Here is a 22776-nt window from a genome sequence, read left to right as displayed (position 1 = left end):
ACTCTAGTGGTCTATGCTGCAGACAATGCAGTCTCAGCTTGCGGTGTTGATGCAGGAGTTTCAGGCAGAGAAGGTTAGCACACCTCCTCCTGCGAGCGCTCCTCCACCTCTGCGCAGTCCACCCTGCCAGACGTATGATGTTGAGGCTCCTCCTGCCTCCATGCGTGAGCTGCCGCATTGGGAGTTGCCAGGTACCAGCGCTATGCAGCAACCTCCACTTTCCTTGAGGCAGGAGCCTCATGCTATGCGGCAACCGCCTCAACTCTTGAGGCAAGAGCCTCAACTCTTGAGGCAAGAACCTCAACTCTTGAGGCAAGAGCCTCAACTCTTGAGGCAAGAACCTCAACTCTTGAGGCAAGAGCCTCAACTCTTGAGGCAAGAACCTCAACTCTTGAGGCAAGAACCTCAACTCTTGAGGCAAGAGCCTCAACTCTTGAGGCAAGAACCTCAACTCTTGAGGCAAGAGCCTCAACTCTTGAGGCAAGAACCTCAACTCTTGAGGCAAGAACCTCAACTCTTGAGGCAAGAACCTCAACTCTTGAGGCAAGAACCTCAACTCTTGAGGCAAGAGCCTCAACTCTTGAGGCAAGAACCTCAACTCTTGAGGCAAGAGCCTCAACTCTTGAGGCAAGAACCTCAACTCTTGAGGCAAGAACCTCAACTCTTGAGGCAAGAGCCTCAACTCTTGAGGCAAGAACCTCAACTCTTGAGGCAAGAACCTCAACTCTTGAGGCAAGAGCCTCAACTCTTGAGGCAAGAGCCTCTCTCTGCGCAGCCACCTCCTCAACCCTTGAGGCAGACGCAACTCTTGAGGCACCTCATGCTATGAGGCAGCCGCCTCAACGCATGCAGCAACCGCATTCTTCACAGCATGAGCCTCTCTCTGCGCAGCTACCTCCTCAACCCTTGAGGCAGACGCAACTCTTGAGGCAGGAACCTCACAGGAGCCTCATGCTATGCGACATCCTCCTCAAACCATGAGGCAGGAGCCTCATGCTATGCGGCATCCTCCTCAACCCATGAGGCAGGAGCCTCATGCTATGCGGCAACCTCCTCTACCCATGAGGCAGCCTCATGCTATGCGGCATCCTCCTCAACCCATGAGGCAGGAGCCTCATGCTATGCGGCATCCTCCTCAACCCATGAGGCAGGAGTCTCATGCTATGAGGAGCCTCATGCTATGCGGCATCCTCCTCAAACCATGAGGCAGGAGCCTCATGCTATGCGGCAACCGCCTCAACCCATGAGGCAGGAGCCTCATACTATGCGGCATCCTCCTCAACGCATGCGGCATGAGCCTCATCCCTTGCAGCATGAGCCTCATCCCATGCAGCATGAGCCTCATACCATGCAGCATGAGCCTCATCCCATGCAGCATGAGCCTCATCCCATGCAGCATAAGCCGCACGCCATGCAACATGCTCTGCTTACCTTACAGCATGCTCTACATACAGCATGCTCTGCATACCTTACCGCATGCTCCTCAGTCACACATCTTTGGTTGTTGCCAACTCACTAGACTGTCAAGCAGTTTCATAACGTTGCCTTCTAGTCTGCTGCTTTTGCACCAGTGAAACCCTCACTGAGAGAACTTAGCTTTTCTCGGATATGGTTCCTGTAGATGAGAAAGTGCTATTCTCCCTCCTTCTGATATTCCCTTGAGGACTCTGTCATTTGGATAGGAGCCTTTAGCTGCTTAGCCTCCTATGGACTTTTATTTAAGCATAACATGCTTCCAGGGAGGGTAATGGTTCCACTTCAGTCGCTAACCCCGTCTGTTACCACACCTGCTCCCATAGACCTTGAGCTTTGTTGCAAGACATGCAGTCCAAGCTTAGTCCTTGTTAGAGGATTTTTTGTTTACGGAGTCAGTGTGTCACTGGGAAGACGTTCAACACGCCACCTCCGCCCCCTTCAGTATCATCTAGCGGCTCACTGGATAAAGGACATGACGCTAGAGACGATCTCAGTTCCTGTTTCCGAAGAGAGGAGGTCTACTCTCACGTGGTGAAAGAACAGCTTTCTTCTCAAGGAAGTCTACCTTTGGCTGTTCAGAAACCCGACCGCCGTCTCTTCTCTGACGCATCAGACACGGGCTGGGGTGCGACTTTGGACGGACAGGAATGCTCGGGAACATGGAATCAGGAGCTAAGGACACTTCACATCTATTGCAAGGAGCTGTTGGCGGTTCATCTGGCCTTGATAAACTTCAAGTCCCTCCAGCTTAACAAGGTGGTGGAGGTGGACTCTGACAACACCACAGCCTTGGCTTACATCTCCAAGCAGGGAGGGACTCATTCGAGGAAGTTGTTCTAGATCGCAAGGGACCTCCTCATCTGGTTAAAAGATCGAAAGCTCACGCTGGTAACGAGGTTCATTCAGGGCGATATGAATGTCATGGCAGATCGCCTTAGCCGGAAGGGTCAGGTCATCCCCACAGAGTGGACCCTTCACAAGAATGTTTGCAGCAGACTTTGGGCCCTGTGGGGTCAGCCAACCATAGATCTGTTCGCTACCTCGATAACCTAGAGACTCCCGTTGTATTGTTCTCCGATTCCAGACCCAGCAGCAGTTCACGTTGATGCTTTTCTGCTGGATTGGTCCCATCTCGACCTGTATGCATTCCCGCCGTTCAAGATTGTCAACAGGGTACTTCAGAAGTTCGCCTCTCGCAAAGGGACACGGCTGACGTTGGTTGGCTCCGCTCTGGCCCGCGAGAGAATGGTTCATAGAGGTACTGCAATGGCTGGTCGACATTCCCAGGACTCTTCCTCTAGGAGTGGACCTTCTACGTCTACCTCACGTAAAGAAGGTACATCCAAACCTCCACGCTCTTCGTCTGACTGCCTTCAGACTTTCGAAAAACTCTCAAGAGCTAGGGGCTTTTCGAAGGAGGCAGCCAGAGCGATTGCCAGAGCAAGGAGGACATCCACTCTCAGAGTCTATCAGTCTAAAGGGGAAGTCTTCCGAAGCTGGTACAAGGCCAATGCAGTTTCCTCATCCAGTACCACTGTAACCCAGATTGCTGACTTCCTGTTACATCTAAGGAACGTAAGATCCCTTTCAGCTCCTACGATCAAGGGTTACAGAAGTATGTTGGCAGCGGTTTTCCGCCACAGAGGCTTGGATCTTTCCACCAACAAAGATCTACAGGACCTCCTTAGGTCTTTTGAGACCTCAAAGGAACGTCGGTTGTCCACTCCAGGCTGGAATCTAGACGTGGTCCTAAGGTTCCTTATGTCATCAAGATTTGAACCTCTCCAATCAGCCTCTTTTAAGGACCTCACATTAAAAACTCTTTTCCTCGTGTGCTTGACAACAGCTAAAAGAGTAAGTGAGATCCACGCCTTCAGCAGGAACATAGTTTTCACATCTGAAACGGCTACATGTTCCTTGCAGCTCGGTTTTTTGCTAAAACGAGCTTCCTTCACGTCCTTGGCCTAAGTCGTTCGAGATCCCAAGCCTATCCAACTTGGTGGGGGACGAACTGGAGAGAGTACTTTGCCCAGTTAGAGCTCTTAGGTACTATCTAAAAAGGTCATAACCTTTACGAGGACAATCAGAAGCCTTATGGTGTGCTATCAAGAAGCCTTCTCTTCCAAGGTCTAAGAACTCAGTTTCTTACCTATTCAGGCTCCTGATTAGGGAAGCACATTCTCATCTGAAGGAAGAAGACCTTGCTTTGCTGAAGGTAAGGACACATGAAGTGAGAGCTGTGGCTACTTCAGTGGCCCTCAAACAGAACCGTTCTCTGCAGAGTGTTATGGATGCAACCTATTGGAGAAGCAAGTCAGTGTTCGCATCATTCTATCTCAAAGATGTCCAGTCTCTTTACGAGAACTGCTACACCCTGGGACCATTCGTAGCAACGAATGCAGTAATAGGCGGGGGCTCAGCCACTACATTCCCATAATCCCATAACCTTTTTAACCTTTCTCTTGAATACTTTTTATGGGTTGTACGGTCGGCTAAGAAGCCTTCCACATCCTTGTTGATTTGGCGGGTGGTCAATTCTTTCTTGAGAAGCGCCGAGGTTAAAGGTTGTGATGAGGTCCTTTAGTATGGGTTGCAGCCCTTTACACTTCAGCACCTAAGAGTCGGTCAGCATCCTAAGAGGACCGCTACGCTCAGTAAGGAAGACGTACTTAATAAAGGCAGAGTAATGGTTCAAGTCGTCTTCCTTACCAGGTACTTATTTATTTTATGTTATTTTTGAATAACTAATAAAATAAAATACGGGATACTTAGCTTCTTTGTTAACATGTATGCTGGTCTCCACCCACCACCCTGGGTGTGAATCAGCTACATGATTATCGGGTAAGATTAATATTGAAAAATGTTATTTTCATTAGTAAAATAAATTTTTGAATATACTTACCCGATAATCATGATTTAATTGACCCACCCTTCCTCCCCATAGAGAACCAGTGGACCGAGGAAAAAATTGAGGTGGTGTTGACAAGAAGTACTGGAGTACCTGACCACAGATGGCGCTGTGGTGTTCACCCCCACCTGTATAGCGATCGCTGGCGTATCCCGACCGTAGATTTCTGTCGGCAACAGAGTTGACAGCTACATGATTATCGGGTAAGTATATTCAAAAATTTATTTTACTAATGAAAATAACATATTTATGACATATCTCTCAGTGTTAATATTTTGATTGTAGTATTGTATGAGAGACTTCATTTTGATGTAGTCATTGAATATTAATTTTTTTTTTAATCGAATTTTATGTATGAACTGAAAAATGTCAAGTACTGCACATACTGGATTTAGGGGCAAAATTTTGTTGGTGATTAGAAATCCATTACAAAGTCATAGTATTGTTTCTGTAATACATTTGAGGATATTAGGCAATATATAACATTGTCCTGTATCCAAGTAAATTATATTTGCTTCTTAGTATACAAGCTTATTGTTCATCTTAATTACAGCAAGGAATTTCTGTGTAATTAGAATTTTTGGTTAGTTAATATGAGACGAATGTTTTAAATGAAGTCATAATATTGTTTCTGTAATACATTTAAGGATATTAGGCAATAAATGAAATCGTCCTGTATGCAACCAAATTATATCTGCTTCCTAGTATACAAGCTTTTTGTTCATCTTAATTACAGCAAGGAATTTCTGTGTGATTAGAATTTTTGGTTAGTTAATACGAGACAAATGTTTTAAATCTCTCAGCCTGTTTAAGTTCTAAACTTTTCAGAACTGAAATGTAGCAAGTCTTACAATGCGGTTACGTCGCAATCTGCGTTGGTGGGTGAAGGTAGCTGTCGCTTTGACTTTGTTTTTAGCTGGGACGTACTTAACTGTAAGACAGGCACAAAAGGATGCCCTTTCAGAAGACGCACACATTATCGCTAGGGAGGATAAGGAAGCAGCTCAGCGTGTAAAAGTTGAGGCACCGGTTGAGAAAAAAGGTGCCCAGGATTCTCTTTCACACAGTAAGTTCTACTAATTTGGGATGTTTAACATCCTTTGTACTGTACTGTATTCTACCACTTTACTACTGTATATGTTGTACTGTACTCCAACCAATCTAAAACCAAGTTGTTCCGTAACCGAAATACAAACCACGCTATTTACAGAGGGTTACCTTTTAGCGCAGCTGAAATGGCGAGCCATTAGAATTTAACGAGGGTGTATTACCCCCGCGCTAGTTAGCGGGGGGGGTAGGGGAGTGGTAGCTAGCTACCCCTCCCCCCCCTCACACACAGATGAATGCTCACTTTCACTTTTGGCTCGGACTGTGACAGACGTCTCTGTCTTGGTCCTCTCTTGGCAGCCATTGTTTGTTTTGTCTTTACTTAATCGCTTACTTTTCATTTACTCAATATATATGTAAACATGTTTTCATGTTTGTATATATATTTGAGTATAGAAATAAGTAAGTTTCCTTTTCAGAGTTGTGTGTGTAGTGTACGATATCTACGTGGAGTCCTCGGCAGTTAGGCCACCACGGCGTAATTTTATGGGTGGCGATCGAGTTTGACTTATGTCTTTCTCTCTCTCTCTCTCTCTCTGAGGTCGTTCACCCTTTTACTACGTGTTACTACGCCCTTGTAGCTTCCTTTCCGTGTGGGGGGGTTGCTACGCCGTACGTTTGTCTCAATTAGTTTATGAATCTAATTGTAGTTGTTTTTTGTTTTTCAGCTTGTAGAACGATTCCTTTCGGGGTTTTCGTTCTTTCTTTAGTGTTCATTCATTTTTAAATTACATAATTACATAGTTACATAATTATAATTGTTATAATTCTGTTTTGGTTACAGCTCTCCTTCCGTGAGTGTAAGTGGTTGTGAGGGCACGTGCCTGTTGTGTAATTCTTGTTTTCTTTCCCTCGGGATTCCTCTTCGGAGCCTTCCCGGGGGAATGAATGTGTACTAATGTTATTTGTTTTATTTTTTTACAGTTACCGATCTAGTTCGTTTCTGTAATATGGCAACGGTGTGAGCTGTCTTGTTGAGTCCTGGGGATTCGGCTGTTGCTGCCTCCCCCCTTGTATTTTCGTCAGGGGCGTGTCTCCTTCTACTGGAAGTACTCCCGTGACGACGGACAGCTCTCCAGTTCATTTTAGAACTCTCAGGAGGCTTGCCTCCTTGGGCGGGTAACTTTCCTTCCGAGGGAAGTTTTTCCTGTCCAGGCTTGAGTTTTTCCCCTTTTGGGGGGTTCTTCTCTTGCCTTTTTTTCGTGCGACTATGCTCTTGGTGCTGAGCGATCACACCTGCAGTTTCGCTCAAGGGGCTGGGCAACTGCAGGAGCTCCTCTTCGGAGGATTGCTCCTTTTAGGTCACTGGCTGACCAGTCTCTTCTACGAAGTGTTTCTCTTTCGTTCGCGAGAGAGTACACTCATAGAGACTCCTCTTCGGAGGATTCTTCTGATGCTGTTGCTGTTGGCCTCCCTCGCCGTAAGGCCCACCGTCCGCCCCGTCGTAAGGGCCTCTCAGCTCCCTATAAGGGTGCTTGAGACGCCTTTTTGAATCTCCGTTTGCAGCCTACAACTCCTTTTTCTCGATCTTCCGCCTTGGTGCAGATGGACAGCAGTCTGATCTCGTCTTCCGACGGGCAACGGTCTTCCCGACGGACAACGGTCTTCCGACGAACATCAGTCTCCCGGCGGACAACGATCCCTTCGGGGCAAAGGGTTGCCTCCCACGGGGGTTCTTCCCTTGCGTGTCAGGGTTTCCCTGCGCGCCTTTCTGCTGTGTTCTCTCCTGCTCCTGCTCAGTGTTAGCGCACAGGCGCTCTTCTGCTCATCAGCTCTCTCCTGTTCGTCAGCGCTTTCATGATGATCATCCCTGCTGTTCCTGTTGGTTCCTGTTACGCGCCCTGTGCGCCCACGTTCGCCCTCGCGATCTAGAACTTCGGTTCAGGTCGGGGTCAAGGACTCTTCTTCTATGCGCAGGCTTCCACGCGTAGCCTTCTGCTCGCCAGCGATCATCAGCTCACCAGCGATCACCTGTCTCTCGGCGATCTCCGGATCGCCCGCGTGTGTTACAGCCGGCACGCCAACGTTCTCCAACACTTCTGAAGGAACATGGTTCGCCAGCTACTAGCTCACCTGCGCATGCTGATCGCCATTGCGCGACCCTCAACTGCGGATGTTGATCGCCATCGCGCGACCCTCAACTGCGGATGCTGATCGCCATCGCGCGACCCTCAACTGCGGATACTGATCGCCATCACGCGACCCTCAACTGCGGATGCTGATCGCCATCGCGCGACCGCACACCTGCGGATGCTGATCACCATCGCGCGACCCTGCGCATGCTGATCACCATCGCGCTATCGTCTACCCTGCGGATGCTGCTCGCCATCGCGCGACCCTCAACTGCGGATGCTGCTCGCCATCGCGCGATCGCCCACCTGCGCATGCTGCTCGCCATCGCGCGACCGCCCACCTGCGCATGCTGATCGCCATCGCGCGACCCTGGCATGCTGATCACCATCGCGCGACCCTGCGCATGCTGATCACCATCGCGCGACCCTGCGCATGCTGATCACCATCGCGCGACCCTGCGCATGCTGATCACCATCGCGCGACCCTGCGCATCACCATCGCGCGATCGTCCTCCTGCACATGCTGCTCGCGATCGCTCACCTTCGCATACTGCTCGCCAACGCACGATCGCTCACCTGCGCATGCTGCTCGACCATCGCGTCGGCATAACACAACGCGCCATTGCCAACCTGCGCGTTAGCGCTCACCAGCTCACCACCGATCGCTTGTTGATCCATATCGCCAGCGGTCTTCCTCGCCCACGCGGCAGCGCGTTTCCTCGCCATCGCACTAACGCTTGCGTTCGCCGCCTCGGACTCGCGCTCATTCACCTGCCCACCCTCACGACCGCTCGCCCGCGCGACCGCTCGCCCGCGCGACCGCTCGCCCCGCGCGACCGCTCGCCCGCCGCGACCGCTCGCCCGCGCTACGGGTCGCCCGCGCTACGGGTCGCCCGCGCGACTGTTCGCCTGCGCGACCGCTCGCCTGCGCGACCGCTCGCCTGCACGACCGCTCACCTGCGCGACCGCTTGCCTGTGCGCCCCGCGCGATCATTCGCCTGCGCGCCCACACACGCCCACGTGCCTGCACGTCTACGCTCATGCGCGTCCGCGCCCATGCTCTCCAATATTCGCCCACGCGCGAACCAACGGTTTTCCATCGCGCGGACGGATGGTGTTCCGTCGCGCGAACCTACAGTGTTTCTTCGCACAAACGTCGGCTTATTTCCTGCAGTAATCCATTGCTCGTCTATGGGTTATCGCTCGCCGACCACCAGCTCTCGCCCTTCCTACCACGCTCGCCCTCCTTCTGCGCTCCTTCGCTCACCTTCGTTTGCGTTACCGCGCCATGGGCGCTTCCACGTTCGCCCACGCGCAAATCTTTGAATTACCATCGCGCGAGCTCCAGGGCGATTGCGACCACGATTCCCATTGGGGTTTTCGCAGCATGGCCAGCCTGGCGAGTTCTTCTGTAGCGTATTTCCAGAACACGGCCTCACCCCGTAAACGCAGAGCATGGCACTTGCAAGAATAGGGGAAACTTAAGGGCGATCTGAGCAACACTCCTCTTTCCTGAACCTGGGTTAGCCCTTCCCCGTCATTCCCTGGAAGGATTTTTGGCGGGGGGCTTTCCGTTCGAGATTTCTCCATCGGACAAGGGGTGACTGCTTACCCCTTCCTCTGGGGGCTTACCAGGTTCTTTCCCTCCTCGGTTACGGCCCAAGGTTTGGTTCAAGGAAGCTACAGGAAGATCATGGGTACTTTCCTCCTCTCGAGCTCAGGCCCCTTGGCCTTTCGTCGTTAAGTATCTAACTTGCGGTCAAGCTCGATGTTGTACCATCTGGACGCGCTGACTGAGGGCTTCCTTCGGGTGTCTCATCTGTGGAGGTCGACGACCTCAGACACCCTTCCATCCTTGAGAAGAGTTTGTTTGTGCCGACTTCCGTTTTCACTCCTCCAAGGCGCTTTCTTCCAGACTCTGCAGGGCTCCAGCGCCCTTTTCTTTCAACCACGTCGGCCTAAGTTATCGGCTACGACAACTGGGACAAGGTGTCCAATTGCAGTTTCCTCCTGTCAGGAACAGATGGCACGGGAGACTCCCCCGGGGGGGCATAGTCCTAAAAGGAGTTCACGAACTCTAGGATTGCAGGTTTTTCGCTGGGAGGATGCTTAAGGTTACTCATCCGAATGACAGCTTCCCGATGCCCATTCCCGCACAATCTCTGTGATCAGCCAAGGATATCGCGCCTGCCGTCTCTGTCAGCGAATTCAGTGTCTCTGAACCTCTATGCCATAGCGTCAGCAGAGTTGCCCGGTTGGGCAGAATGATCCATACCTTAGGCGAAGGTCTTCCTTAGGATCATCGACGGCTTCACCCCCGGCCTCCTCAGTCGATCCTTTCTTGTAAGGAAGGATCTGAGAGGGGATGTCCGTAGTCGACCTCTCAGCCCTGATCAAGTTTGTCGAACAAACTTCGGCCAGCGTAGACCAGCAGAATCGATCAGACTGGTAACGAGGCGACAGGACTCCTTAAACCCTGGATCGGAAGGACGGGTACTTTCAGTTCCCATTCCATCCATCTTCCAGGGTGCTCGTCGAATTCAGCCTAGACTGCAAGTATTCCTGCTTATGATGCAGTGTGGCTATCCCGCCGTGGCATAGCAGGTTTGTTTCCCCAGAGAACTCTCCCTGCCTTCCTCTTGGCCGCTCAGGTGCAGGCTTCCGCCTCCTCTGCTGTTTGGAGGGCTGGTCAACTCCGGTAGGCTCGGGTCCGACCTTCTTCAGCGCCGGGACAAGCTTCCGGATGCTTACCATGAGTGTGGGCTCGTGGTATTTTGCTTGGAGCCTTCTCTTCCTCTGCCTCAACATCTGGAGTATCTGGCCATGACATTGAGTCAACGGCCTTACCACGTTGGAACCCCGCTTCTCGTCCGTCCAGCGAGGTTAAGCAACGTCGATACTTGGATGGGTGACCACCTGGGGACGCCAGATTCTGTTACCACATCCTCCGAGCCTTCCTTTCAGTTGACTGTGGCAAGACTGAGGAGAGTCGCAGTACCTGTTCTCAGTCAAGCAGAGCTTTCAGCCCTACCTTGGAACGTTTCCTAGTTCTCCTTTCCTCATTGACCCGTCTATAGTCCGAACGGTCGCCTCAGGATAAGTTCCATGTGGGGCGATCCAAGTTCCGGTGGCTTCAGGCAATGTTTAACCGGACTTCCTGGCCCCTATGGGACCAGCGGAACTGTTAGACCTGCAATGGGTGTTGACCTATGGAGCCTCTTGATGGTAGTGGATATTCTCGTCCTTTCCCCACATTCTTGATGCTGTTCTCGGACTCGTCAAAGGAAAGGGGGGCCATGTTCCGGTCCAGGCCTATGGTCAAGACCTGAAGGATACCTCTCTATCATTCAGGCAGGCTTAGGGGCCTTAGTCTGGCCCCTCTACAGATCCTACAGCTCCTGCCGAGTCGCCCCGTGCGCGTCGACTTCATGATTCTGGCGTATTCTAACCAGCAGGGGACGCATTTTCACACCTTCACATCTTGCAGTAGAGATACCGGGATGATTGAGATTCTCTCAATACCACCATCGGCTCTCTCATTCCAGGCAGGGGAATGTTCTCTCAGACTATCCGAGCAGAGCCTCGTAGAGAGAGTGTACCTGGGGGTCTTTGACCTTGGGTAACCAGCAAGTACTGGTCTGGGGGACCTGATCGCGACAGCTTGGAACCTCAAGCTTCCGCTACTCTTCCCCCCAGTCTCAGACCCCGAGACTCTGGCAAGATGCATTCCGGTGATGGTGGGACAACTTCGACGCCTGCGTCTTCCCTCCTTTTTGTCTGTGGACAATGGGTCTCAACAAGACCAGGTTGTCTGTCAACCTTTCAATGGGAGAGCTCCACTGGGACTATGCGCAGAACGGTTTCTGGACCCTCTGCTTCCCCTGACGGAACTCCTGGGAGAGCTTCTCCCACGGCGCAGACTACTCAAGCAACCACACTGCGACTTCTCTCCCGAACCGGGGCGTCGCTTCGGCTTCATGCCTGGAGACACTACGCCTCCTCCTCAAGAAGAGACAACCCGCTACAGTCGCGGTACGGAGGTCGCGTCATCTGCGATAGTCATCCACAGGGGTCTTCCAGACAAAGTGAAGAGTCTAAGGTGGTTGGTGCCGTGGGAGATATACCTCTCCCCTTGAGGCCTCTTCTCCAGCAATAACGGTCTTATTGCCTTTCGGCGGGAGGAAACTCCTTTCCGCTCTCGGCAGTGAAGCCTGTCGCTCAGCCTTTCCCTGACCTTCAGGCTTAAAGGAATAACTTTTTCCTGCCTGTTGGATCTATCCTCGCTCATGCGAAGCTACGATCGTCCCTGCCCTAGTCGGAGGAAGACCTCCAACTTGGAGCATGGCTCGGACTTTTAGTCCTTTTAAGAGATCTTCTCAAGACCCTTTACGACAGGCCTCGGATTGTATTCCGCCTTGGGTCTCCTGCTCACTCTGGCCACGGCCAGTGTGTAAGCAATCTTCTTGGTCTCTTACGACTCCCCCCTTTCTAAGGAAGAGGGGAAGGCAACATTCAGGCTCGCTCCTGAGTTGTTGGCTAGACTCAGAATCTGGGGGTCCCGGCCCTTCGGTCCAATTCATTCAAGATTTCGAGTCTCCATTCTGTATCTGATGTCCCAAGACCTTCTCTTTCTTGCCAGTAAAGGAATCGAGAGGTTAGCGCTGGGAACAGCTGCAGTTTGTCCTCAGTTGCAGCCGATTTGGGAGCACAAGGAGGACATGGGGGAGAGTCACCAGTATACCTCTTCAGCCCGGACTCAAGGACACTCATCTCGACCTGTCTCCAGACCCTCCCCCGTCACGTCGCCCTACAGCACGATGTTGGATACATCGCAACGTCCCTCGCCTTCGAGTAATACTATTCTGTGACGCAGGTGCTACAAGCTGGAGTCTGGAAGCGTCTAATGACCTTCGCAGCCCGCTTCCTGCAGGGCGTGACCCAAAGGAGTCTCGATACGTTTTATATCGCTCTGTGGTGGCTACACAACAGCTGGTCTAACCTCAGGCTCCTTTTTGGACAGGTAGCAGAAGGTTGAGGGCATTGTTATCAGGTTTTAGTCTGCATGAACGAAAGAAGTATGTCTGGCTCTTATTTCTTTCTTCATCATCCCCTCTACGGGGAAGCAGCATCCTGGTCTCTGCATAGCTGACCTTGAACCTCTGCAGGTAAACCATGCTTCCTTGTGTTCCGAGTATTGAGTCAATACTGTCGCGTCCCCCATACCCTGACGAGGTGATATTGGGAACGTCCTAACCCAGAGTTCCTTCTGGAACTCCAGGTCAACTGCCTAGGACGGGTCACACTTCTTCCTTCACACACAAGCTTACGTAGGCCACGTGGTTCCTTGCGGAGTAAGGAACTTGTGAGGTGCAGGGACTCCTTTTCTCGAGTGCGACTCACTCGGATTCTGAGTCCCCGGGTAAAGCCAAAGCCAGTATGGCTGGGGACTTTCCACCCTACTTTAGGGGTAAGTCACCCTCTGTAAATAGCGTGGTTTGTATATCGGTTACGGAACAAATGACAAATTCAAAGATAATTTGTATTTTTCCTAACCATACAAACCTTAGCTATTTACACATATTTGCCCGCCAGCCCTGTCCCCCAAGACAAGTCCTACCTCTAAGTGAAAGTGAGCATTCATCTGTGTGTGAGGGGGGGGGAGTGGTAGCTAGCTACCACTCCCCTACCCCCCCCGCTAACTAGCGCGGGGGTAATACACCCTCGTTAAATTCTAATGGCTCGCCATTTCAGCTGCGCTGAAAGGTAACCCTCTGTAAATAGCTAAGGTTTGTATGGTTAGGAAAAATACAAATTATCTTCGAATTTGTCATGTTTAGGGGTTCAAACCTGGTATTTCCCCTCACACGATGTTACCATGTTTCAGCCTTCACTACGTCACTGAGGCGCAAAATTAGTATGTTGCGTCTTCAGCCATGAAATGGGTGTATGCCTTTGTGTGAACACCATGTATTATAAAGTACATGAGGTGAGTGAGATATTATTTACAGCTTAGACGTCGACAGTAATATCTCACATCTCTCTCTCTCTCTCTCTCTCTCTCTCTCTCTCTCTCTCTCTCTCTCTCTCTCTCTCTCCTCTCCTCTCTCTCTCTCCTCAGTAGCCAATGCAATAAGGAGTCGAAAAGTTAAACACGAATTAATGGGTTCACAGCCTTCAATTCATGAAATTTTCAAGCACAAGAAGTAAAGCAGAAAAGTAGATAAAGTAGTTAGAAAGGCCAGGATCAATGAAGAGAAAACAGTGGCTTCAGCTAGTAAAGAAAACCCAAAAAATTTTTTGCATATGTTAACAGCAGAAAACCAATAAAAAACAACATTAGTCTATTAAGAGACTGGAAGAGTAATTTTATAACAAATGATTTGGAAAATGTTAAACTTGTGAATGCATATTTCACAATTGTATTCACTAGGGAAGAATCAGCGGCCTTTCCTAAACCAGCTATCAAATATGAAGGGCCACAACCATTAAATAGAATCAGCTTTGTAATGGATGATGTCAAAAGAAAATAAAAGGATCAGTAAGTTAAGGCGCTGGGTCGAGATGATATTCATCCTAGAGAGATTATAGAACTAGAAGAAGAGATAACCCTACAATTTTACAAAATGTTCTAAAAGACAGCCAACGAAAGGACACCCCAAGCATGGATACTTGGTAATGTTCCTCTAATCTACAAGAAGGGACCAAGAGAAGAACTAGGCAACTACAGACCTGTGTGTCTAACTTCAGTGCCTTGAAAAATTTTGAATTAATTACAGTAGATTCAAAAGTAGAATATGTAGAGAAAAACAATACTCTGATAGACAGCCAACATGGTTTTAAACAAAGAGATCACGTGTGACAAATCTTTTAGAATTTTTACCACATGTTTTAACCTTTATGACAAAAGCAGGGCAATAGACATCATATACAGTACATTGACTTTCAAAAGGCTTTTGACAAAGTTCCTCATGAAAAATTAGTGGTCAAATGTAGAGCAGTAGGCATCATTGACGAGCCAGCGGAATGGATCAAAGATTGGCTAACAAACAGAAAACAGAGAGTTGTAATCGATGGAGAAGCTTCAGAGTGGGCAGCTGTTACAAGCGGAGTACCTCAAGTATCCGTCCTTGGCCCATTGCTATTTCTGATCTACATTAATGACATAGATTTAGGATTAACTAGTAGAATAGCCAAATTTCCCGATGACACTAAACTAAACATAAATGCTACGAACTCCGAAGATGTAGAAGCTAGTAGAATGGTCCTGAAAATGGCATATGCCTTTCAACTGTAGGAAATGTAAAGTCATGCACTTAGGTTATAGTAACCCAAAGTCAGATTACTCACTGCAAGGTAATTAGATAGAAAGTTTGAACCAGGAGGAAGATCTCAGTATTATCATCAGCAAGGATTTGAAGTTCACCAAACAAAGCATAGAATATGAAAAGAAAGCTAAAAAACTAATGGGTTACATAAAGAGACAATTCAAATACAGAAACAAAGACACTGTACTACAGATGTACACATCACTAGTAAGACCTCATCTAGAATATGGAGTCCAATTCTGGGCTGCAAGTATTCAGAAGGATATAGATAGACTGGAAGCAGTACAAGCTAGGGCCACAAAACTAGTCCCAATGCTATGGCAATTTGGATATAGACGGAGGATGGAACTTTTGAACTTATTTTATCTACAAAATCAACGACTAAGGGGACAGTTAATAGAAGCATTCAAAATTCTTAAAGGAATAACAAATGTAGATTGCAGCAATGTATTCACGTTTAGCACAAATCAGTTCAGAGGTAACGGATACAAAATGAAATTGAAAAGATACAACCCCACTCAATGTGGCAGTTTCTTTACATATAAAATTGCAAATTCTTCTAATAGACTACTAGCGGATGTAGTAAACAGTAGCACGGTAAACGAGTTCAAGAATAAGTTGGACAAGATCTTAGGAACTCTCTAAATGCTTAAAGTAAATCGCTCTGCCAAAGAGCATATGGAGTCTCTGCAGATTGACTAAAAAGTCTTTGAGACATCCAAAATCCTTGTAACACACACACTCTCTCTCTCTCTCTCTCTCTCTCTCTCTCTCTCTCTCTCTCTCTCTCTCTCTCTCTCTCTCTCTCTCTCTCTCTCTCTCTCTCTCTCTCTCTCTCTCTCTCTCTCTCTCTCTCAACTGAGAAAATTAACAGTAGAGTATATTGGCAGCCTGTTACCAGTACAGGAAAAAACTGTGTCTAAAAACCGTTGCCAACTTACTCTCCATTGAGTCGTTTGGCGCCTCTGATTTTAAATCTCAAACTTGCTTACTAGCTCCCGTCAAAATGGCCCATTCTTTACATAGCTCAGTTATACAACAATGCTGAACACTTGTTCTATGGGCAATTGTAACAGAACAGAACAACAGCACTTTAAAATATGGATGCCACATTTCTTTATTGTTTTACAAAGGCCTCATGCATTATGAGTTTACTTACCTTTAATATTCTAAAATATTTACGTTTATATTGTATTGGTGTGTGTTTACCTATCTGTAATGTCTTTGGCCTAAATCAGGTAATTGATGCCTTGCTTGATTAGACAGCAAGGCAACATTGTACTTGGGTAAATCCCCATCCTGACTCCCCCCACCTTGATTTTAGAATGGTTGGACAATAGTATGGTTGATTTTTCATGAAATCCCTGAAAGATTACAGTATACAGTATATTTTTACTGTAGAAAGATTAAAATGGCTAAAATGCATCAATTTGTATGTAGGTGGTTTGCTATTGTCTATGATGAAGGTGTTTCTATCATTGTTTATAGAAATTTGTGAATTTTGTCCGGTGATTAGCTTTATTCTGTGATTAGGCTACTTTTTCCATTTATTTTAAGAATTTTCAGTTTTATTTATTAAAACGTATCTTAAAGTATTTTGTATTTCTCTAAAAGTGCATAGGTTTGTTGAAGGTTTTTAACCAAACAATTCATCTTCATAACCATCTTACTTGTGAAATCATATAAAATGTGCCAAACAATAGAATTTTTAAAATTTGATAGAGAGGGTAATCCCCCATGCCTGCTGTGCTCCATTTCATTCAGAGAAACTCCCTGAACCAAGTGGCTACAAGGACTGGAATGATTACACAAGATTGGAAGCAGAAAGTCGGCAGACTGGACCAGGGGAGCAGGGTCAGGCATATTACTTACCAGCGAAGTTCAACCATGAGAAAGATCAGTTGTACAGGGTTAATGGATTTAATGCTCGAGCCTCAGATGACATTGCTTTTAACCGTTCCTTACAAGATATACGCCATCCAAAGTAAGAATGTATATTCTATTTCATTTAAAGTTTTATCACCCGTACTGTAACACTATTACTACAATTACAACTACTAATAAAAATATTCACAATGATGTTAAGAAATTGTTGTACTGTACCTTATATTAGAACTTGTAAGTTGTGATACTTGTAATGATTTTACAGTATTTTGTATCGAATACTTGCATGGAGTTTGGAAATCTATCATTTGTTCCGTAACTGGAATACAAACCACGCTATTTATTAGGGGTTATACTTTCGGCGGAGCTGAAATGACGAGCCATTAAAATTTAGTGAGGGTTAACTACCCACACCGCTAGTTAGCGGGGGTAGGGGGGGGGGGTAGCTTGTTACCACTCCCGTTCACACACCTGTGATTTAGTCACTTTATTTTTGGCTCGGATTGAGAGCGGTTGTTTCCTCTCTCCCACCTTGCCTATTCTGGACTGCCATTGATTTTTGTCTTTTAACTTACTTTTTCTTATACAGTACTTGTATATATATGAAAACATTCTTAATGTTTATGTATATATATATGTATAGAAATGCGATAAGTTTCCTTTTCAGTGTTTGTGCTGTGTGTGTGATACATATACGACAACGACACTTGCGTAGATTAGCAAGGCCAGCACAGTTCCACTTCGTGGGGAACGACCTCTCCTCTGGTCCATCGGTCTTCCCATCAGCATATAACCATTAACTTGGCCGCCGCAGGGGAATCGTCATTATCTGGACCCTCTTCATTCAACTATTGTCTTTGCCTTTTCCTTTTTCCAACGGGAAACATGGATTTCTGAGCGAAGGGAATGTGGCCTCTCAAAGATTGACTACGGTCTTTCTCTTCTTGAGGTCGTTCACCTTTACAACAACAGTGTACTATTGGGAAGCTCCTTTTCCGTGCACGGGATAGGTTGCTCTTCCGATTGTTTGTCTCAATTATTTTTAGTGAAAATATAATTGTATTTTAACTTTTCAGCTTTACTCCTTGGGGAACACTTCCCTTCGGAGGATCAGTGGTTCTCACTATTAGTGAATATTCTTAGCTGATTTGAATAATTGCAATTCTTTTTTTATTACAGTTACTCCGCTCCCCCCTTCTCCTGTGGATGTTGACTGGGGAAGGAAGGGCGCAATACTTAATTTTATGTTGTTCCCTCCGGGTTCCTCTTCGGAGTTCCTCCCTGGGGAATTTGTTAAATAAATAATTTTTCAATATTAAACTTACCCGATGATCATATTGCTGTCAGCTCTGCTGCCCAACAGAAAAACCTACGGGCGGAATACGCCAGCGATCGCTATACAGGTGGGGGTGTATATCAACAGCGCCATCTGTCAAGTAGGTACTCAAGTACTCGATGTCAACATAGAACCAATTTTCTCTCTGTCGTGCCACTGGCAAGACCTACTAAATACGCTGTTACCAACTGGATTTGTTTTCACAACTATTTGGTGAAGTACACTATTCCAGTTTTGAGCTTTCGCTATGCAGGGGTTTTATCTTCATTTCAAAACTTGAACTCGTTTTGGATAGATTTAATTATGGTGACAAAGAGAGTATGGACTCTCTTTCACTTTTAAATGGCCGACCCTTCCCTTAGACGGAAGTGTGTTTAGGTTTTTAGTAATTTTGCTTAACACGTTATAGATCTATATATTTTATATCTCTCCGCCTTTATTAGGCCTCTTCGATTAACTTTCCTTTTATTATAAACATATAAAAATAAATTTTTATGTTTTGTTTATATGCGACCTTTTCTGATAGTAGGCGGTCCTAACTTGGAACCGAAGTTAATCAACGTTGAGCCTTTTATTTCGTATTTAACCTTTAAAGAATTTAAAACTTTTTAAAATTAATGTTTTATGAAAGAATTTCTTTGATAGTCTGCGTACTGTTTTCAAAGATGAACTAACGTTTAGTTTTTTAGTCTACGCAGTTGTTGACGTTCAGGACGTTCAACATGCGCTCTATCGTTACGATATAGAGAGAGTGTATCACGGTTTCACTTTGCAGTAAGAGTAAACCGATTCTGGCGTTTCTTTCATTCTTTCTTAGCTTAATTGGTTTAAATTCTAAATTAAAGGAACTTTTTATTTGGAAAACCTTTCAGTTTTTTTCCTTTAGCAATAACATGTTTTGACGATATATAATTGGGCTCTTCTCTCAGGTGCGAATTCTAGAGAGAAAGAGAGAGATAGAGACGGAGGGAGAGAGAGGAGAAAAAACGTTTTGTTCAAGCGGGTAACGTTGTTCTCGTTTTACTCTCCTCCCTAGTCGCTGTAGGGGAAGAAGGTAAAACGTTTCTAGGGTTTTATTCTTGTTCCCAGGCTATGTGCGGTGAGAGATTGTAAACGTAGTTTATTTGAACTAGTATTTAGTCTCTTTCCCAGCCACTGAATTCTTTATCTTTATATATATGTTTTCTGTTGCATTATACGACTGTTTTCGCAATTACTACCTTTTAATGAAGGGTAGGATTGCGTGTTTCAGGTAGAAATCAGTTAAAGTTTCGATTTCAGTGAAATAAGTGCAAAACAGAAAATCAAAGTGATAAAGTGATATGTGCAAAGTGTTACAGTGTTGCGTCCGAGGGTTCGTCTGTTCGTGCCTGTCGTTCACCTAGTCCGGGACCTCTTGCAAGCTCCCAAGCCCGGGGGAGAAGTAATGTCGAACGACTTATGGGTTCTTCAGGCCTTGATCAGCGAACAGACGTTTTTCCCTCCGTGGTTTCGGGCGTATCTACCCAAGATCGCCCCACCCACACTAAGACGAGAGAGCCCATTTACTTCTCGTCTGCGGAAGAGGTTTCTCGTAAGAAACCTTGGACCAAGGTCTCGCAGCTTATTAAGTGCAAGTCGGTCCCTTCCGCGCAAGTCCAACGGCCCAGGTGTAGCCACCGGGTCAGTTTGGACTCGCTGCAGTCATCCGACGACTGCACACCTCCCAAGAGAGGCAAGGTGGTACCGCAACAGGCAGTAACTCCGTCTGTTGCCGCACCCGCTGTTTTAGACCCTCAGTCACAACGGACAGTAGCTCCGTCTGTTGCCGCTTTTGTAGACCCTAAGTGGTCTTTACTGCAGTCTATGCAGACTCAGTTAGCTGCGGTTATGCAGAAGTTTCGTGCGGAGAAGGTTAACGCTGCACCCGTTAGCCTACAACCTGCCACGGTTGTGCGCCCAGCTCACGCTGAGGCTGCTTGCTCCCACACTCCGACTGCGGAGAAGGTTGACGATGCACCCGTTTGCCTACAACCTGCCACGGTTGTGCGCCCAGCTCACGCTGAGGCTGCCTGCTCCCACACTCCGACTGCGGAGAAGGTTGACGATGCATGCCTTCTGGTCTGCTACTTATGCCCGTTTGCCTACAACCTGCCACGGTTGTGCGCCCAGCAGACGCTGCGGCTGCCTGCTCCCACACTCTGGCTGTGAGAGCTCCTCCACCCATGCGCAGTCGACCCTGCCAGACGCATGCTGACTCCCACAGACGCACGGAGCACTCCGTTTTCGTGCGTGTGCTACCACAACACAGGAGGGTGGAGTTAAGCTGCCGTGTTTTGACACGGTGCGTCAGCCTCCGCAACCCACTGTGGTTACCGCCACTTGCCCGCAGCAGACTAGTCAGTCAGGAGTTGAGGCTTCCCCACACAGCTTTGGTTGTTGCCAGCTCACAGACTGTCAAGCAGTTACATAACGTTGCCTTCTGGTCTGCTACTTATGCACCAGTGTTGTATGTCCTCACGCACCTGTTGTGGTTGACTGTTCAGTTTTTGACAGTTCACAGACTGTCAAGCAGTTACATAACGTTGCCTTCTGGTCTACTGCTAATGCACCAGTGAGACCCTCACTGAGATAACCTAGCTTTTCTCGGTCTAGGTTCCTGTAGATGAGAAAGTGCTGTCTCCCTCCTACTGATATTCCTTTGAGGACTCTGTCATTTGGAGAGGAGCCTTAAGCTGCTTAGCCTTCTATGGACTTTAAATAAACTGGCTTATAGAGCGAGAGTCTGATAGGACACGAGAGAAGTTCTCGGCTTGGGAGTTCATGCCTCTGCCCAGATAGACTTCTCAATTCTGGTAGACTCGCCCTGGCGCCTAGCCAGGAGACGCTCCAAGTTGTTTACAGGTCAACTTCTCAACTTTTGTGAGCCTTTGAAGTTTTACTGTACTATTATGTCACACATAACAAGGCTTTCAGGGATGGTAAATGGTTCCGCCTCAGTCGCTAACCCCGTCTGTTGCCACACCTGCTCCCGTAGACCCTAAAGGGCTTTGCTGCAAGACATGCAGTCCAAGCTTGCGTCCTTGATAGAGGACTTAAATGCGGAGAAGAACCTTCTGGCCAACAACCTTCCAACCGGTTGGTTGTGCGCACTGTTGACGCTGAGGTAACCTACTCGCGTCTGCCAGTACTCGCGTCTGCCAGTTAAGATGGTTCCTCCACCGATGCGACCCAGTGTGGGTTGCCAGTCGCACGTTGATGTTAAGCGACGCTCGGAGGTGGTTGTTGACATTCAGGACGTTCAACAACCAGCAGAGGTGACTTGTTGTGACGCAGTGCGTCAACCTCAGCAACCCGGTAGGGTGTTGACTGCACAACCCAGACAGTCTAGACAGTTTCGGGTTGACGCTGTACTTCCTCGCGCACCCATGGTTGTTGACAGTTCACAGACTGTGCAGCAGTTCCATGATTTTGCGTCCGGCTCCGTCACGCATCCACCAGTGCGACCGGATTCAGCGAGTCAGACGTTGCCCACTCCGTTGCCGTTTCCTCATCAGTTTCGGATGAGGAACCCTCTGATGAGGACGTTGCTGAACAAGACGATCAGCCCCCAGCCCTGCTATCCATCCAGAAGATGCTGAAGAAGGAACGCTGCCTGTCAGGCTGTGGATGAGTCTGGTAGGGACACTGTCATCCGTGGATCAATTTGTGTCACTAGGAAGACTACACCTCCGTCCTCTTCTACTCCATCTAGCTTTTCACTGGAAAAAGGACAACACGCTAGAAGCGGTCTCGATCCCGGTTTCCGGAAAGATAAAGTCTGGCCTGACTTGGTGAAAGGACTTTATCAACCTTAGAAAGGGTCTTCCCCTGACTGTTCAGACTCCCAACCACGTTCTCTTCTCGGACGCATCAGACGTAGGCTGGGGTGCGACATTAGGCGGTAGGGAATGCTCGGGATTATGGAACTCGAGTCAAAGGACAATGCATTTCAACTGCAAGAAGCTACTGGCAGTACGTCTGACCTGGGAAAGCTTCAGGTCTCTCCTTCAAGGCAAAGTGGTGGAGGTGAACTCGGACAACACCCGGCTTTGACGTACATCTCCAAGCAAGGAGGGACCTACTCTCTGACATGGTACGAGATCGCAAGGGACCTCCTCAACTGGTCAACAGGTCTAGACTTTTCACTAGTAACGAGGTTCATCCAAGGCAACTTGAATGTCATAGCAGATTGTCTCAGTAGGAAGGGACAAATAATTCCAACAGATTGGACCCTCCACAAGGATGTATGCAAGAGACTTTGGGCCACCTGGGGCCAGCCAACCATAGATCTCTTCGCAACCTCGATGACCAAGAGGCTCCCAATAGTTTGCTCACCTATCCCGGACCCAGCAGTAGTTCATATAGATGCCTTTCTACTAGATTGGTCACATCTAGATCTATATGCATTCCCTCCGTTCAAGATTGTCAACAAGGTACTGCAGAAGTTCGCCTCTCACGAAGGGACAAGGTTGACGCTAGTTGCTTCCCTCTGGCCCGCGAGAGAATAACTCACCGAGGTACTTCGATGGCTAGTAGACGTTCCCAGAACACTTCCCCTAAGGGTGGACCTTCTACGTTAGCCACGCGTAAAGAAGGTACACCAAGACCTCCACGCTCTTCGTCTGACTGCCTTCAGACTATCGAAAG

General features: G+C 47.9%; 1 protein-coding gene across 3 annotated transcripts in view; it reads left to right on the top strand.

Moving 5' to 3' along the window:
• LOC137638846 (putative polypeptide N-acetylgalactosaminyltransferase 10) overlaps positions 1-22776 on the top strand; it is a 243033-nt gene that overhangs the window by 41191 nt on the left and 179066 nt on the right. For all 3 annotated transcript variants that reach the window (XM_068371256.1, XM_068371257.1, XM_068371258.1), the window contains exons 2-3: positions 5213-5450; positions 16653-16872. In XM_068371256.1, the coding sequence (XP_068227357.1) occupies positions 5237-5450; positions 16653-16872 (434 nt within the window). In that variant the 5' untranslated portion in view covers positions 5213-5236. The remainder of the gene's footprint in view (positions 1-5212; positions 5451-16652; positions 16873-22776) is intronic.

Source organism: Palaemon carinicauda, chromosome 3 (assembly GCF_036898095.1).
Source record: "Palaemon carinicauda isolate YSFRI2023 chromosome 3, ASM3689809v2, whole genome shotgun sequence".
Lineage (NCBI taxonomy): Eukaryota > Metazoa > Arthropoda > Malacostraca > Decapoda > Palaemonidae > Palaemon > Palaemon carinicauda.
The sequence above is the reverse complement of the archived record's forward strand: the minus strand, read 5'-3'. Positions and strand labels throughout refer to the sequence as shown.